Genomic DNA, 16,707 nt, shown 5'->3' with positions numbered 1-16,707 from the left:
ATTGTGTTCCCTAGTCTTTCCATATTGTTTTGTTTGTTTGTTTATTGCGTAACGCCGTACTCAACAATATTCCAGCTATACGACATCAGAATGAATGTCTCGATGGTAGATCTTCCTCGCTTTCTTGGCATCTGTCAATACTATTTTGACTAACCACTGTCTCATAACCATAGGGACGAATATGTTTAAAGTCATTGAGCGCAATTCAGCTTTAAATCAGTGGCATAATCAGGTGATGCCATGGCGAAAGCTAGTAATCTACCAAACACAATACAGTAACAATGGTCGTCTAAAAGTCAAATCTCAACTATGACGTCACGTCACGTGATGACAACTCTGCTTATTAACTCTCGCTAGTTTCTGAATACGAAAAGGTTTTAACGTTTCTTTGGTCACAAATACTGCCTTTAAAAAATGTTCCTTCAAGATACTTGTTTTAATATGCTTCATAAATGATTTAATCTCATATCTATAGTCTCCTTTAAGTAGAACATATTTCAAAGAGCTGATATTCAAATCTAGATCACACAGTTCACTGTACATCTATCTCATAATTAATGGATAATGTTCAAAGCAGAATCATCCATGGTTGATAAAGCAATATCACAAGCATCCCATTCTTTTAATGTGTAGCCCGAATGCTTGTGTCATGGTGCCCTGTTAGTGTTGACCAGTGCTGATGCTGTCAACCACTCGCTTGCCTGGTCAACGTCCAAATATTTACACGCAGCCGTGATAAACCCTGACTATTGCCGACAGCAGCGTAAATTACAAATTAATTTAGTTACAGATAATTACAAACCTTTTAATATTTTCAGAAGAGGATGAGAGACAGACATTTTCCTCAAAACACTCGGCCTGATTGTAGATGATTTATGCCATACAGACGAGTTGGCATAGATGTATAGTTTGTCCCTACACCAGAAAAGTTGATTGAACAACGGGCAAATATATTTCAAATATGGTATCAATACATTTAGTAAAGAGCACAGCAAAATAGATGACAATGATTTTGTTCATTACAGTTTCTGTAAAATATTCGATGACCGATCAACAGTCTGCCATTTATAATCAAAGGGGGGTAATTCTTGCACACAGGGGAAGTAATTCTATCCTTTTGCAGACCTCTAATTACGACAAGCGTCAACACTTTCCCCAGTCAACTGTGGTTCAGGGCTGGGGCTATTGCCTTTGATGATGCCTTTGTACCTAAACATCTATCACCCACGAGTCATGTGCCCATCAGGTAATATCATTTAAGTTTGTTAATTGTATTTTAGAATAAACCAGAATAAAAAAGCAATAGGAAATCATAAAACAAATCTAGGAAGGTTTTATATGAAGAAAACAAAATGTAAACATGATATGGTTGGATTGCTTTTACTATGAATTAATGTTTCATACGACAGCTTGATTAAGATGCATTTATGTGGGGGAGGATATTTTAGTCCAGTAAAGACAGTGTTTCGGATTAGTGAGATGTGTGCAAGTGTTACGTACGTCTCTTGGCGTCATACGATGACCACACAGGATCGAATACAATCTTCATTTTAAAATATTACAAGAATCAATCAATCAATCAATCAATCAATCAATCAATCAATCAATCAATCAATCAATCAATCAATCAATCAATCAATCAATCAATCAATCAATCAATCAATCAATCAATCAATCAATCAATCAATCAATCAATCAATATTTATTCAAGTACTTAAGAGGCCCCAGGCCTATAGTACATGTGACAGAGATGTTGCACACAATTTTAACAATTATTTACAGTTTTGGTTCTATATAACAGTGCGTGGAATATGTACATGGCTAAGTTTTGCATTATTAATTTATCTAGACTGTTTAACAATTGTCGGAATTTCACAATATTTGGATCGTTAAAGTAGTACACAGGAATATATTTTTTCTCACAGTGGAGTACAATGGACATACAAGTAAAAAGTGATATTCATCTTCTATATCGTGCCTATTACACATTTTACAGAATCTTTCTGACCTTGTTTTTTAGGTATCTCCCACTCTCGGTGCATAAATCATGGGATGAACATCGAAATCTTGCCAATGAATTGCGGTATTTCTTTATATTTACATAAAACAGATACTGTTCAGTGTATATATGAGTTTTCAACATTCTATAATATATACATTTATTCGATAATGTCAACGAAAATGACCACGATTGCAGATAAATATCTTTTAACCTCTGTAGAAAAGACTTGGTAAATACACTTTCAGATTGTACAAATTGATCATACCAAACATTTCCAAAACCACTATTGAATAACATATTTTTTAAATAAGTTACCCAGTTAGTCTTTCCGTTCGTATCGTATAACATCATCATATTGTAACATTTCTTAGGGTGAAATTCTCGATGAATTCATTTTATGAAGTGTCAGCCAGTACTTTATGACTTTCAGCTGTGAATATATAAATAGTGAGTGAGTGAGTGAGTGAGTTTGGTTTTACGCCGCTTTTAGCAATATTCCAGCAATATCACGGCGGGGGACACCAGAAATGGGCTTCACACATTGTACCCATGTCGGGATTCGAGCCCGGGTCTTCGGCGAGACGAGCGAACGCTTTAACCACTAGGCTACCCGACCGCCCCGAATATATGAATAGAGGAAATCTACCACGTTCTCCATAAACCATTGCGCTAGATGTGTTGGGTTTTACACCGAGCAATCTTTTACATGCAAATAAGTGGACCTTTTCGATATCATTAAATTGTTTTAATCCCATATTTCAGCACCGTGAAGTAATATTGGGTTAATTCTAACATCAAAGATCTTTAAGAATGACTTATAACTTATATCACCAAGGATATGCATATTCTTTAGTATACCAATTAAACCTTTTTGGCCTGAACTGATGCTTCTCTTACATGAATAGGCCAATTTAGATTGTTACTGAAATAAACACCCAAATATTTATAGTGTGTAGTCACATTCAAACTCTCACCTTTAAAGGACCATTTGTCATTTTTGGCAAGTTTGCAACCATTTTTGAATACAATAATTTTGGTTTTGACCCTATTAACAGTGAGTTTCCATGTATCACAGTCATTTTCTAAGACATCAATTGGCTCTTGCAAGTCACCAGCTGTGCTTGAGCACATGATAATATCATCTGCAAATAGAGTTGAACGACATCTGGATGTAATTGAATGCCGTTTGCACAATTGTTATGGATTTCCGATACTAATTCATTTATGAAAAAGGAAAATAAAAACGGACTCAATATACATCCTTGGCGGACGCCAAATATGCATCAAACATATCAGACATCAAACCCTTGTTCCGTACACACGTTTTAACATTTTCATACATACTAAATAATAACTTCAACATTTTGGAACCGAGTCCACGTGAGGTAAACCATCTCCATAGTTTACACCTGTGTATAGAATCAAATGCTTTAGAGAAGTCAACAAATAATCCGTAAAACTTCCCCCCTTTTTTTGCTGATATAGCGCTGTATCAGAGATTGCAATATATAGACATTATCAACTGTTGACTATCCTTTCCTAAATCCAGCCTGCGATTCCGAAATTTTATCCATGGTATTGGCCCAACACACAAGTCTCTTGTTAATAATACAAGAAAATATTTTACTGAAGATACACAAGAGAGTTCTCCCTCTGTAGTTGTTGACATCATAAGAAGCACCTGCTTTATGAAGCGGAATTAAAATACCAATAGACCATGTTTCCGGGAAGTATCCCTCTTCAAACATCACATTAAATGACAATTTTAGGTATGGGACAAGTAGATCAGCCGAATGTATAAAGATTCAGAAATGGTGTCATCTATTCCGGGAGATTTGTTGCATTTTAAATGATGGATGCTGTTTAATGTTTCCTCTTTTTGTATAGGCATATTGAGAATATCCTCTGTAATATCTTTAGTGACATCATCATTGGCACAGTCATCTTGTAAGATTCTCGGAAAGTCGTCCGGAACAGTTGATGTTTGCTCTCCAGCAAACAAATCTCTAAAATGTGCAAAAAAGTCCGCAATCTTAATATTATTTTGAACATAATTCTTACAATTCAAACTTTTTATCACAGACCAGAAATTCTTTGAGTTCTTAATATTATTCTCCATATATTGCTTTTTGTGTTCAAAATATGCATTCCGTTTTTGCCTGCATACAGCATTATATTTGTTTCTTGTGTAGTTCTAATCCTTGTGACTATCCTTATATTTTCTAAACCTATTCAATACTCCACATCTTTTACGTTTCAACAGTTCATATTCAGTATCAAACCATTCATTATTGTATTTACTTCTTCCAGCTGGCTTCTCCATATCATTTGCCGCGACACATAATGCATTTGTAATACAATCTATACTTCTATCAATGTCATTAAAATTCATATCCACAGATTTATCAAGTAATTCTTGTATATAGCCGGACAGCATATTTTCCCTAAATAATTCTAACTTTTTAGAGTCCCATTTAAATCTAAATGAATTGTGTAATACCAGTATTATTTACATTTTCGCAAGCTTCACTAGCTTTTAGCTTCAGGGTGAGCGGGAGATGAGGTGACTCTGCACGTGATTGAACAGAAAAGTCATTGGCAAGCTTAAACACTGCCGCAGATGCAATTATATAATCTAGTACACTTGCCCCATGTTGCCCAATGAATGTATAATCCCCAATTTCACGGTCAGTTCCTGATCTTCCGTTCATGACATGACTGTTGCGTAACGACACAACTCTAACAAACATTTACCAAAGTTGTTTACATTCTTATCACTTGAGAAACGATTTAAACAAAAATAATCGGACATAAAATGCCAGCTTGTGTGTCCTTGCCCCAGCGCTTCGATATATCCAATAATGTCATCTTCTACAAAATCCGACTTCGTTCCTGTTCTGGCATTATAAAAGAATCATTTCCGTCTATCAACGACGTTGGCAGATCAATTGAAAAACAACAACACTTTAATAAATGTTGATAAAATTCGCAATCATCAATCTTTCTAATTCAAACTACACTGCGTGTGCGATGCCTCTGACTTGGTATACACTGAGTGTGCGATGTCTCTGACTGGGTATACACTGTGTGTGCGATGTCTCTGACTGGGTATACACTGTGTGTGCGATGTCTCTGACTGGGTATACACTGTGTGTGCGATGTCTCTGACTGGGTATACACTGTGTGTGCGATGTCTCTGACTGGGTATACACTGAGTGTGCGATGGCTCTGACTGGGTTTCCACTGTGTGTGCCATGTCTTTGAGTGGGTATACACTGTGTGTGCGATGTCTCTGACTGGGTATACACTGTGTGTGCGATGTCTCTGACTGGGTATACACTTTGTGTGCGATGTCTCTGACTGGGTATACACTGTGTGTGCGATGTCTCTGACTGGGTATACACTTTGTGTGCGATGTCTCTGACTGGGTATACACTGTGTGTGCGATGTCTCTGACTGGGTATACACTGTGTGTGCGATGTCTCTGACTGGGTATACACTGTGTGTGCGATGTCTCTGACTGGGTATACACTGTGTGTGCGATGTCTCTGACTGGGTATACACTGTGTGTGCGATGTCTCTGACTGGGTATACACTGTGTGTGCGATGTCTCTGACTGGGTTTCCACTGTGTGTGCCATGTCTTTGAGTGGGTATACACTGTGTGTGCGATGTCTCTGACTGGGTATACACTTTATGTGCGATGTCTCTGACTGGGTATACACTGTGTGTGCGATGTCTCTGACTGGGTATACACTTTGTGTGCCATGTCTCTGACTAGGTATACACTGTGTGTGCGATGTCTCTGACTGGGTATACACTGTGTGTGCGATGTCTCTGACTGGGTATACAATGTGTGTGCGATGTCTCTGACTGGGTTTACACTGTGTGTGCGATGTCTCTGACTGAGCATACACTGTCAAGCTCCTCACAGAAAGGAAATAATTTATTTATTGTGCATTTCTTGATAACGCAAAGGCATTTGATAGTGTATGGCTTCCAGTTTCCACCCTTACCGACCTAGGCTGGTATTATGGAGTTACATTTTGGCTGGACTAACGAGTCTATGCATTGTCCAATCAAAAGCTCGCAACGATTCGTAAACTGTCTTGCAGATTTCGGTTGATTGCATTGCAGGATTTGCACCGCCAACCCGTTGTCAACAGATATTTTCCAAACCTTTTCATGTTTTTAATCAAGGTGTTCGCGTGATTTGATGCACTTCGCGATGTAAGACCCGTTTTATCACAATGTAGAGCTTGATCATCGATCAGATCGTCTTGACTGGGCGCCGCCATTTTGGTTGAAACAAATGCAAGTGACGGAATCGGATTGGTCCATAGGTGAGGCTCAGAAGGGACATAACTCATAATAACCACTGGTACGATCGAGCCCATGAATTCCAGCCTAGTTCGGCAAGGGTGGAAACTGGACTTTTAAAGTCAGTTGCCGCTCTTGCCTCGGGAAGATGGTAGAGAGTATGAATTGCTGGAAATACCACAGGGCTACTTCAGTAAAAACAACAACAGGGTCTACCAAGACTTACATCAAGCCAAGTTGTATTGGATAGTCTAGATCTTATAACATTTCAGGCATACATTGATAAACAAGCTCTGCTCTTATTTGGTAAACGGTGTCGATCTAGCTGTGACTTCTGTGGCAGGATGTATATATTTGGGATTATTTTAAAAGTAGTTTAGTGTAAACTTATCCAAAAAATAGGTATTTTATTGTATTTATTAAATTAGTTTACTTAGTCCACTAACTCACACCTCAGTAACATAATCTAACATGTGGTGATTGATTCTTTGTGCTAAGGCTACTGCGGTCTCAGCCTAGCTTATTGTTCTCTGCCGGTCAGCTTGGCCTGGCTTTGTATTTCCCGCGTCACATGACCACCTTGGTCATGTACTTCATACCTTTACTATGTGCACCATTTCTAGTCACAACTCTCACTGGTAAAGGACAGTTCAGTTTGGGGTGAGTTAAATATATTTATTATCATTGTACTTAGGTTTCTAGTATATATAATGTATTTTAGTACACTCATATTAAGTCATTTATGTTCCATAAGAACAGTATATCATGTATATGTTATAAACATGAATTATCAGTATATTCATGTTAGTGCAATATATATTTAAATATTGTAAGATGTTACCATTGAGGTATATGCAAAATGAGTGTACTAGATTTAAGCATGTATTGGTACTATTTTATCATGAAAGTGTAAAATATCAAAACATTATAATTGTTGATTTTATCATACATATGAAATGCCTAAAAATGTTGATTGTTATACTGCTAGATGAGTTTCACATGCCATGTATACAATGTATGTGATGTTTACCATACCAGCCTAGTGGTTAAAGCGTTCGCTCGTCACGCCGAAGACCCGGGTTCGATTCCCGACATGGGTACAATGTGTGAAGCCCATTTCTGGTGTCCCCCGCCGTGATATTGCTGGAATATTGCTAAAAGCGGCGTAAAACAATACTCAGTCAGTCAGTCAGTTTACCATACCAGTAAGATTCATGTAGTTATATATCATTTATCAGGTCACGTAAGATACTGGATGACCAGTTTTGATGACATCTGGTGGTTTGGCCTCCGTCCCTTAGACGAGGTGAGGGTTACTTCCCTTAGTTATACGTATATTTATGTCAACATGTCATGGCATAATTGTCTATACTATTGTAATGTTACATTGCTTAATATAGTATTATTTAATTGCTTTGTAGTGTATTCAGTGATATCATCCTCACTGAGGAGATATCCGCCATAACATGCTTTACCGTACTAAATGTAAAGTAAGCGTTCACATTATATCTTATTGATTGGTAAATCAAACACATGTAATAGATATATAATGGCAGTATTCTTTTAATGATCTATTGGTTATGATGTTTGCCTACATTTTGTAAATATTGTGTTTTAGGGTTTCTTCATCATCATCATAACCACTGATTGTGGACCATCATTGGAATAAATCCAGTTGTAAAAACAGCATGCTTTTGTGTCTCCATTACCCTGCAGAAGCCTCTGCGACACTTCTATTTCAGACAACTATTTATTGGAAGACTTGGGCAATACAAATGTCTACCGAATGTTTCAACATGCTGCGCCTTGTTCACAATTCGATCTGTTCCATGTCGTGAATGATTAAATAGCTAATTGTAATGTTCCCTGTAAATGTAAATGGACTAGTCTTGTAAATGAAAAGATATCAAATGAAGATTATTTAATGCTTGTGAAACATTCACTCAACATCAGTCAGGAATTCAGTTGATGTTATGAGTGAGAACAGTCCATTAGTTATACAAGATTTGATTACCACCATATGCTCATGGAATTTTAAACGGCTTGAAATAAAACAAAATGCGGATTCGGAAAATTATGACATATTTTCTGTTTAATAGAGACAATGTGTATGAATGCGCATGCTATTTTGCAAAATCTATTTACCGACTATGATATCTTTAGTTGCAATCCAAAACGTTATAAATCTCGTGGAAGGTTTTCAGGAGGAATATCAGTATGTATTAAACATAGTTTATCTACTTTTCTAGAGTGAGTTTACGGCCATAGCGATAATGCTCTATTCTTCAGGGTGAAGAATGAGTTGTCTACCATACATATTATCCTTGTGTTTGTTTACACCAACCCTGAGGGTTCACCAGCATATGCAAACAGTGCAGAGTGTGGAATTGACACGCTTGATTGTGAACTTACTGACATTCTTCATGATTATGGCGATTTATGCGAATTTATTTTATGTGGAGATTTCAATGCCAGGACTGGAAATCAGGTAGATTATATAATAAATGATGATGTTGATTATTTACCTATTGACATGGACTATAAAACCGATAACTTCTCTCGTCCTCGACAATCTCTAGATAAAGGCATAAACAACTATGGGTTATATTTATTAGATATGTGTAAGATACTTGGCATCCATATAGTTACTGGAAGATTTAAATCAGATATCGTAGGCAATTTGACTTATGTATCACGTTCTGGATGCAGCGTTGTTGACTATTTTATTATTTCTACTGATATTTTCATAATATAATGGATATGTCGGTTCTTCAACAAACTGAGTCAGACCATTTGCCAATCCTATGTACTCTGAAAAACATCCTGCCTTCAACTTGTCAACCCAATAAGAGGCCTGAAAATACTCATTTGTTAATAAGTCATACAGTTAGACACAGACTCACTGAAGATAGGATCACTTCGTATTAAAAATATTTATGAAGCACTGCGAGTAATGAAATGTTTAATGAATTTTCTATATTATTAGAAAATAATGTTGATACTGCTGTAGGAAAATTATGTGATATTTTAATTCATTGTGGTAAAAATGCAGGAGCATATGTTCCAGTAGCTACAAAGCACGATAAGCAACAACCGCCCTGGTTTGATATAGAGTGTACTAATCTAAAATCTAGAAAATATAGGTTGCTGAACAAGTTTAGAACATATAAATGTGATGTCAATTTACACCTTTATCTCAAGGCGGCTAAACATGGAGACTGTAAACGTTTCTGGACCTCAATAAAAAGGGTGATACGAGGTAATACATCTAGTTACTCCTTGTCACTAGAGTGAGTGAGTTGGGTTTAACGCCGCTTTTAACAGTATTCCAGTTATATCGCGGCGTGTCAGCTTAATGTGGGAGGAAAGCCCTAAGTGATGCACGTCTCAGACGTTTACCACTCCGGTGAAACCCACGAGCACGGGTATGGTGCTGACAAACCTAGAAACATAATCGGGGCGAACCAGGATTCGAACCCACAATCATAGGTTTCTGGCGTGCCCAAGGGACGCAGCTCTGCACAGCGAATCGCGGCGCCTTAGACGACTGGGCCACTTCTAACCAAAGGATGTCATGGGAAATTGACATCCTTGTACTATATTTGACGGCAAAATCGCGCCAATCGTGTTATATGCAGCAGAAATATGGGGCACAATATATAATGACGCAATTGACAAAGTAGCGTCGGTGTAGCGCCAGCGCAGCATACCCAGGGAACCAGGCTGTGCTGGCTGTACCACACAGATAAATAATGATATATAATTCCATTTGTATTACCATAAATGTATGATTCTTATTATTTTCTGTAATGTTATGTTAATTGTACCATATAGATATTATACGTGTAAATGTATAAATTATGTCAAAGTAAAATGACATGCCTAAGGTTATGATTGCTGAATATTTATCATGAATATAATCAAATGCGCACCATGTGATGATCAGTTGTAAGCTTATTATTATATTCAGTGTTTCAGGGTGTCAATTTGTCCTCAGCAACAGTCAACTATGAACTATTTGGATGCAGAATGTGATCAGCTTGTACAGAGATTCATCGACTCGATCAAAGCCAGCTATAGTTCTCTCATTTGAAGGGTGCATTTGTTCTGTTGGTGGCGAATAGTCATAATTGCATTATACTCTCCAGTAGATGCATCAAACATTTCTTTGAAATTTCAACTGATGTTTTAGTTATTTACTGAAGGTCACAGTAAAATGTATTTTGTATTCAGTAGTGTTGACTACATGCATCGTTATATAAGTGCATTGGCTCTGCGCGGTGTTTCATTGTGATGTGTATGAGTGGTGAGCTTTTTGTTTACATAAAGCTTGGATAAAACCTAAATCTTTCCTGAATCAATAACGTGTGTTACTCTTAGGCATCATGCATTAATATAAAGCATCATTCATTTATCTTAGGCAACATGCATTAATCCTAGGCAACTTGCATTAATCTTAGGCACCATGCATTAATCTTCGGCACCATGAATTAATTTTAGACATCATGCATTAATCTTAGACACCATGCATTAATTTTAGACATCGTGCATTAATCTTAGACATCATGCATTAATCTTAGACATTATGCATTAATCTTAGACATCATGCATTAATCCTAGGCAACTTGCATTAATGTTAGGCAAGATGCATTAATCTTAGGCAACATGCATTAATCTTAGACAACATGCATTAATCTTAGGCAACATGCATTAATCTTAGGCACCATGCATTAATCTTAGGCACCATGCATTAATCTTAGGCACCAGGCATAATTCTTAGACATCATGCATTAATCCTAGGCAACTTGCATTAATGTTAGGCAAGATGCATTAATCTTAGGCACCATGCATTAATCTAAGGCATCATGCATTAATCTAAGGCAACATGCATTAATCTTAGGCACCATGCATTAATTTTAAGCACCATGCATTAATCTTAGGCAGCATGCATTAATCTTAGGCAACATGCATTAATCTTAGGCATCATGCATTAATCTTAGACATTATGCATTTATCTTAGGCACCATGCATTTACTTAGGCATCATGCATTAATCTTAGACATTATGCATTAATCTTAGGCACCATGCATTAATCTTAGGCATCATGCATTAATTTTGGACACCATGCGTTAATCCTAGGCATCATGCATTAATCTGAGGCACCATGCAATAATCTTAGGGATCATGCATTAATTTTAGGCATCATGCATTCATTGTAGGCATCATGCATTCATTTTAGACATCATGCATTAATCTTAGACATCATGCATTAATCTTAGGCACCATGCATTTACTTAGGCATCATGCATTAATCTTAGACATTATGCATTAATCTTAGGCACCATGCATTAATCTTAGGCGTCATGCATTAATCTTAGGCACCATGCATTAATCTTAGGCATCATGCATTAATCTTAGGCATCATGTATTAATCTTAGGCACCATGCATTAATCTTAGGCATCATGCATTAATCTTTGACATCATGCATTAATTTTAGACATCATGCATTAATCTTAGACATCATGCATTAATTTTAGGCATCATGCATTAATCTTTGACATCATGCATTAATCTTAGGCATCATGCATTAATCTTAGGCACCATGCATTAATCTTAGGCATCATGCATTAATCTTAGACATCACGCATTAATTTTAGGCATCATGCATTACTTTGAGGCATCATGCATTAATCTTAGACATTAATCTTAGACAGCATGCATTAATTTTAGTCATCATGCATTAGTTGTAGGCATCATGCATTAATCTTAGACATCATGCATTAATCTTAGGCATCATGCATTAATCTTAGGCACCATGCATTAATCTTAGACATCATGCATTAATTTTAGACATCATGCATTAATCTTAGACTTCATGCATTAATCTATGACATCATGCATTAATCTTAGGCATCATGCTTTAATCTTAGGCATCATGCATTAATCTTAGACATCATGCATTAATCTTAGGCACCATGCATTAATCTTAGGCACCATGCATTAATCTTAGGCATCATGCATTATTCTTAGGCATCATGCATTAATCTTAGACATTATGCATTAATCTTAGGCACCATGCATTAATCTTAGGCGTCATGCATTCATCTTAGGCACCATGCATTAATCTTAGGCATCATGCATTAATCTTAGGCATCATGTATTAATCTTAGGCACCATGCATTAATCTTAGGCATCATGCATTAATCTTTGACATCATGCATTAATTTTAGACATCATGCATTAATCTTAGACATCATGCATTAATTTTAGGCATCATGCATTAATCTTTGACATGATGCATTAATCTTAGGCATCATGCATTAATCTTAGGCACCATGCATTAATCTTAGGCATCATGCATTAATCTTAGACATCACGCATTAATTTTAGGCATCATGCATTACTTTGAGGCATCATGCATTAATCTTAGACATTAATCTTAGACAGCATGCATTAATTTTAGTCATCATGCATTAGTTGTAGGCATCATGCATTAATCTTAGACATCATGCATTAATCTTAGGCATCATGCATTAATCTTAGACATCATGTATTAATTTTAGACATCATGCATTAATCTTAGACATCATGCATTAATCTTAGACATCATGCATTAATCTTAGGCACCATGCATTAATCTTAGACATCATGCATTAATTTTAGACATCATGCATTAATCTTAGACTTCATGCATTAATCTATGACATCATGCATTAATCTTAGGCATCATGCTTTAATCTTAGGCATCATGCATTAATCTTAGACATCATGCATTAATCTTAGGCACCATGCATTAATCTTAGGCATCATGCATTAATCTTAGGCATCATGCATTATTCTTAGGCATCATGCATTAATTTTAGGCATCATGCATTAATCATACGAAGGTTATTCATATCCAGAAATCAAGAATGACTAACTGGCAGGACTCTCTCCTTTTCGCGAACAAATACACCCGTATGACATTGTCGGAAGCGTCCAACCGACTCTGCTTTTGGCAAAAAGTGAGTGAGTATGGTTTATCGCTGCATTTAGCAATATTCCAGCAATATCCTCGCCGTGATATTGCTGGAATATTGCTAAAAGCGGCGTAAAACCATACTCACTCATTCACTCGTCACACCGAAGACCCGTTTTCGATTCCTGACATGGGTACAATGTGTGAAGCCCATTTCTTGGGTCCACCACCGTGATATTGCTGAAATATTGCTTAACACGGCGTAAAATAATACTCACTCACTCATTCGTAGCCACATACATACACGTACTTGGTCATAAAGGTGACAACAGCGCTGACGCCACATTGCACTTGATCCTCTTCGTCTTAGTGACACTTGTTAATATGAACTCTACTCAGAACATCTGTCCTTGATTATATCTACTCTGTCCAAAATGGAACTCAGTAAGTTGGGTGACATGATGGAACTGTTTAGAAAGATGGGGACGGCTCCCTCAGATGATACTGCGGAGGATTTGTAGGCTTGGCTACACAGCATGTCTATCAGGAAGGTAGTGCTAAAAGATGGAAGACTCATCTGATACCGCCAACAAGCCACAGCCATCTGACATCCGTGTCTAACCAGCATTTCCCAGATTGCCATTCTTCAGTGGAGAACACGGGAAAGAAGCAAAGTACGATCTCTGACTATTTGAGAGGGATTGCCTTCTAGAGAGTAAAACATACAGCCCCAAGGTAATACTGCAAATCCTTCGCAAATCAATACATGATCTCAATGCTACTGTCGAAGCCATTCAAAAGGTGCATAGTCAAAGGGCACCCCCAAATGAAACTCGCAATAACTGTTCAACGAGTAGGCTTTGCGTATCTTTTAAGTTACGTGTGGTATGCATTAATGCTCAGCTTGCAAAATATCAAACTTTTCAGTAGTGTATTTACCGACGTCGAGGTGAACGTTACGTCAATCATTGTGTCATGGCAGAAGATCGGTTCGGGGCCGACAGCGTTATGGTATGGGATGGGATTACAGCAAGACAGAGGACCCGTTTGATAGTGGTAGAGGGAAATCTCAATGGACAGCGCTACCGCGACGAGATCATCGGCCCTGTTGTTCTACCGTTTTTGCGTCGTCATGGCCCAGGCATTACCTTTCAACATGACAACGCCCGGCCTCATATTGCTCGAATTGTTCAGGATTCTCTTCAACAAAACAACGTGAATGTCATCCCCTGGCCGGCTCGCTAACCTGATCTCTCACCAATCGAGCACATGTGGGATTAGATGGATGGCCGCCTTCGACGTCAACCACGTGTTCCACAGACACTCCAGGAACTTCGAAACATGCTCCAGCAGATATGGACAGATATCCATAAGGCCTGGTCCATTCCATGAGACGAAGATGTGTTGCTTGCATCGCAACCAGAGGTGGACACACGTGCTATTGATTTGTAAATTGACATTTTGGCATGTTCATGTTTTTGGGTGTGTTTTTTTTTTATGAAATCACGCATTTTCTGAAGTCAGTATGGCAATTTAAACCAAGTATATCATGAAAATCACATTGTTAATTCATATAAGTCGTGATTATTCATACTATCGTCGTGGTTTGTGTTTATTCTGTATGTAACAGCCGAAATATTTTCATTTTTCATTTACTGTTATTATTTTCTTACAAATGATTATCAGCACACTGTCCCTGTCACATTTGGTGACCTTTGCACTTACTACAAATTTTACTATCACATTTCACAATATTTATTTTCGTTTTTCTCTGGTCATATTTAACCGAAAATGACAAATGAAACATTCTTCGATTAAGAAGATCGCCAACCTTTGCCAAGGCATATATATGAAGGCAATGTAAACCTTGTTTATATTAAAATAGCAATAAGTTGTGTTGAGGTCGGGCGAAACGCGCCATGTTTGATTTTCGAACGTCTGCTAGCATCATGACACGGGATTTGTTTTATCGAATATGGTAAATAATCAACGAAACCACTTGAAATTAGGATTGGTGAATAGTTATAAGTCTTAAATTGTTTCCTGCAAATGTTATAACATGACACGTTAGATTAACCCGGATGTCCGTATTTCTGCATCTGCATCTGCATAAATTATTAAATCGAATTTGTCCTCAATTAAAATTTAGATATCGCAGATACGAGTATTGAAATCAATTTGCATTAATTTAACGATTTAAAAAGGTTCCTCACATGAAACGCAAACCACCTTCAATAACCTAATTCAGGTAAGTTCAAGAAAAGGTACAAATTTTGTGTTTGCTTTAGTCTTAACCTCGATATGATTGAACATATCAGGATATTTTTACATAGTTATTTGCCATTTCCTAGCAGGAATAAATATGCCAAATATTTCTTCAGTTGTCCCATGTTTAATGAAGCAACGACTGTTTAAAAATCTAAAACAATTCAGCACGCTAAAGGTTAAAGGGCAAGCAGCTTTGGCTTCCATGGAATTGTTGCTTTTTGGAACATTACGTTGGAGTTCATCCTTACTATCAGAGTTCTACAGTACCACTCAACACGATGACGAGGTCGTGGGCAACCCAGAGTTGCTGGTTGGGGAGGTTGTTGTTCCATCTTACTGAACTGAAGCACATCTCACAAGAGGAACAGACCCGTGAAGATCCGGGATAGAATAGATCTTCAGCAACCCATGCTATGCTTGTGGTAAAAGGCGCCAAACGGGATTGGGTGGTCAGGCTCGCTGACTTGGTTGATGCATGTCATCGATCCCAATTGCGTGGATCGATACTCATGATATTAATCACTGGATTGTCTGGTTCAGACTTGATTATTTACAGACCGGTACATGGCCTACGGTTCACTGATGAACATGACATACGGTACATTGGTGAACATGGCCTACGGGCTACTGATAAACATGACATACAGTCTACTGATGAACATGACATTCGGTCTACAGAAGAACATTATATACGGTCTACTGATGAACATGACATACGATCTACTGATGAACATGACATACGATCTACTGATGAACATGACATACGATCTACTGATGAACATGACACACGGTCTACAGATGAACATGACACACGGTCTACTGATAAACATGACATACGGTCCACTAATGAACATGACATACGGTCTACAGATGAACATGGCATACGGTCTACAGATGAACATGACATACGGTCTACAGATGAACATGGCATACGGTCTACAGATGAACATGACATCCGGTCTACAGATGAACATGGCATACGGTCTACAGATGAACATGATGTACGGTCTACAGATGAACATGACATACGGTCTACAGATGAACATGACATACGGTCTACAGATGAACATGACATACGGTCTACAGATGAACATGATATGCGGTCTACAGATGAACATGATATACGGTCTACAGATGAACACGACAAAAGGTTTCACTG

The 16,707-nt window shown here is 37.6% G+C and overlaps 1 protein-coding gene across 1 annotated transcript in view; it reads right to left on the bottom strand.

The window, feature by feature from the left end:
• The window catches only part of LOC139468447 (uncharacterized), a 31,548-nt gene extending 30,485 nt beyond the window's left edge, over nt 1-1,063 (bottom strand). The window contains exon 1 of the mRNA XM_071250412.1: nt 803-1,063. Within this exon, the coding sequence (XP_071106513.1) occupies nt 803-839 (37 nt within the window). The 5' untranslated portion in view covers nt 840-1,063. The remainder of the gene's footprint in view (nt 1-802) is intronic.
• Nucleotides 1,064-16,707: the final 15,644 nt, after the last annotated feature.

Source organism: Haliotis cracherodii, unplaced genomic scaffold, assembly GCF_022045235.1.
Source record: "Haliotis cracherodii isolate W230 unplaced genomic scaffold, xgHalCrac1.p SCAF_2, whole genome shotgun sequence".
In the NCBI taxonomy this organism is placed as follows: Eukaryota; Metazoa; Mollusca; class Gastropoda; order Lepetellida; family Haliotidae; genus Haliotis; species Haliotis cracherodii.
The sequence above is the reverse complement of the archived record's forward strand: the minus strand, read 5'-3'. Positions and strand labels throughout refer to the sequence as shown.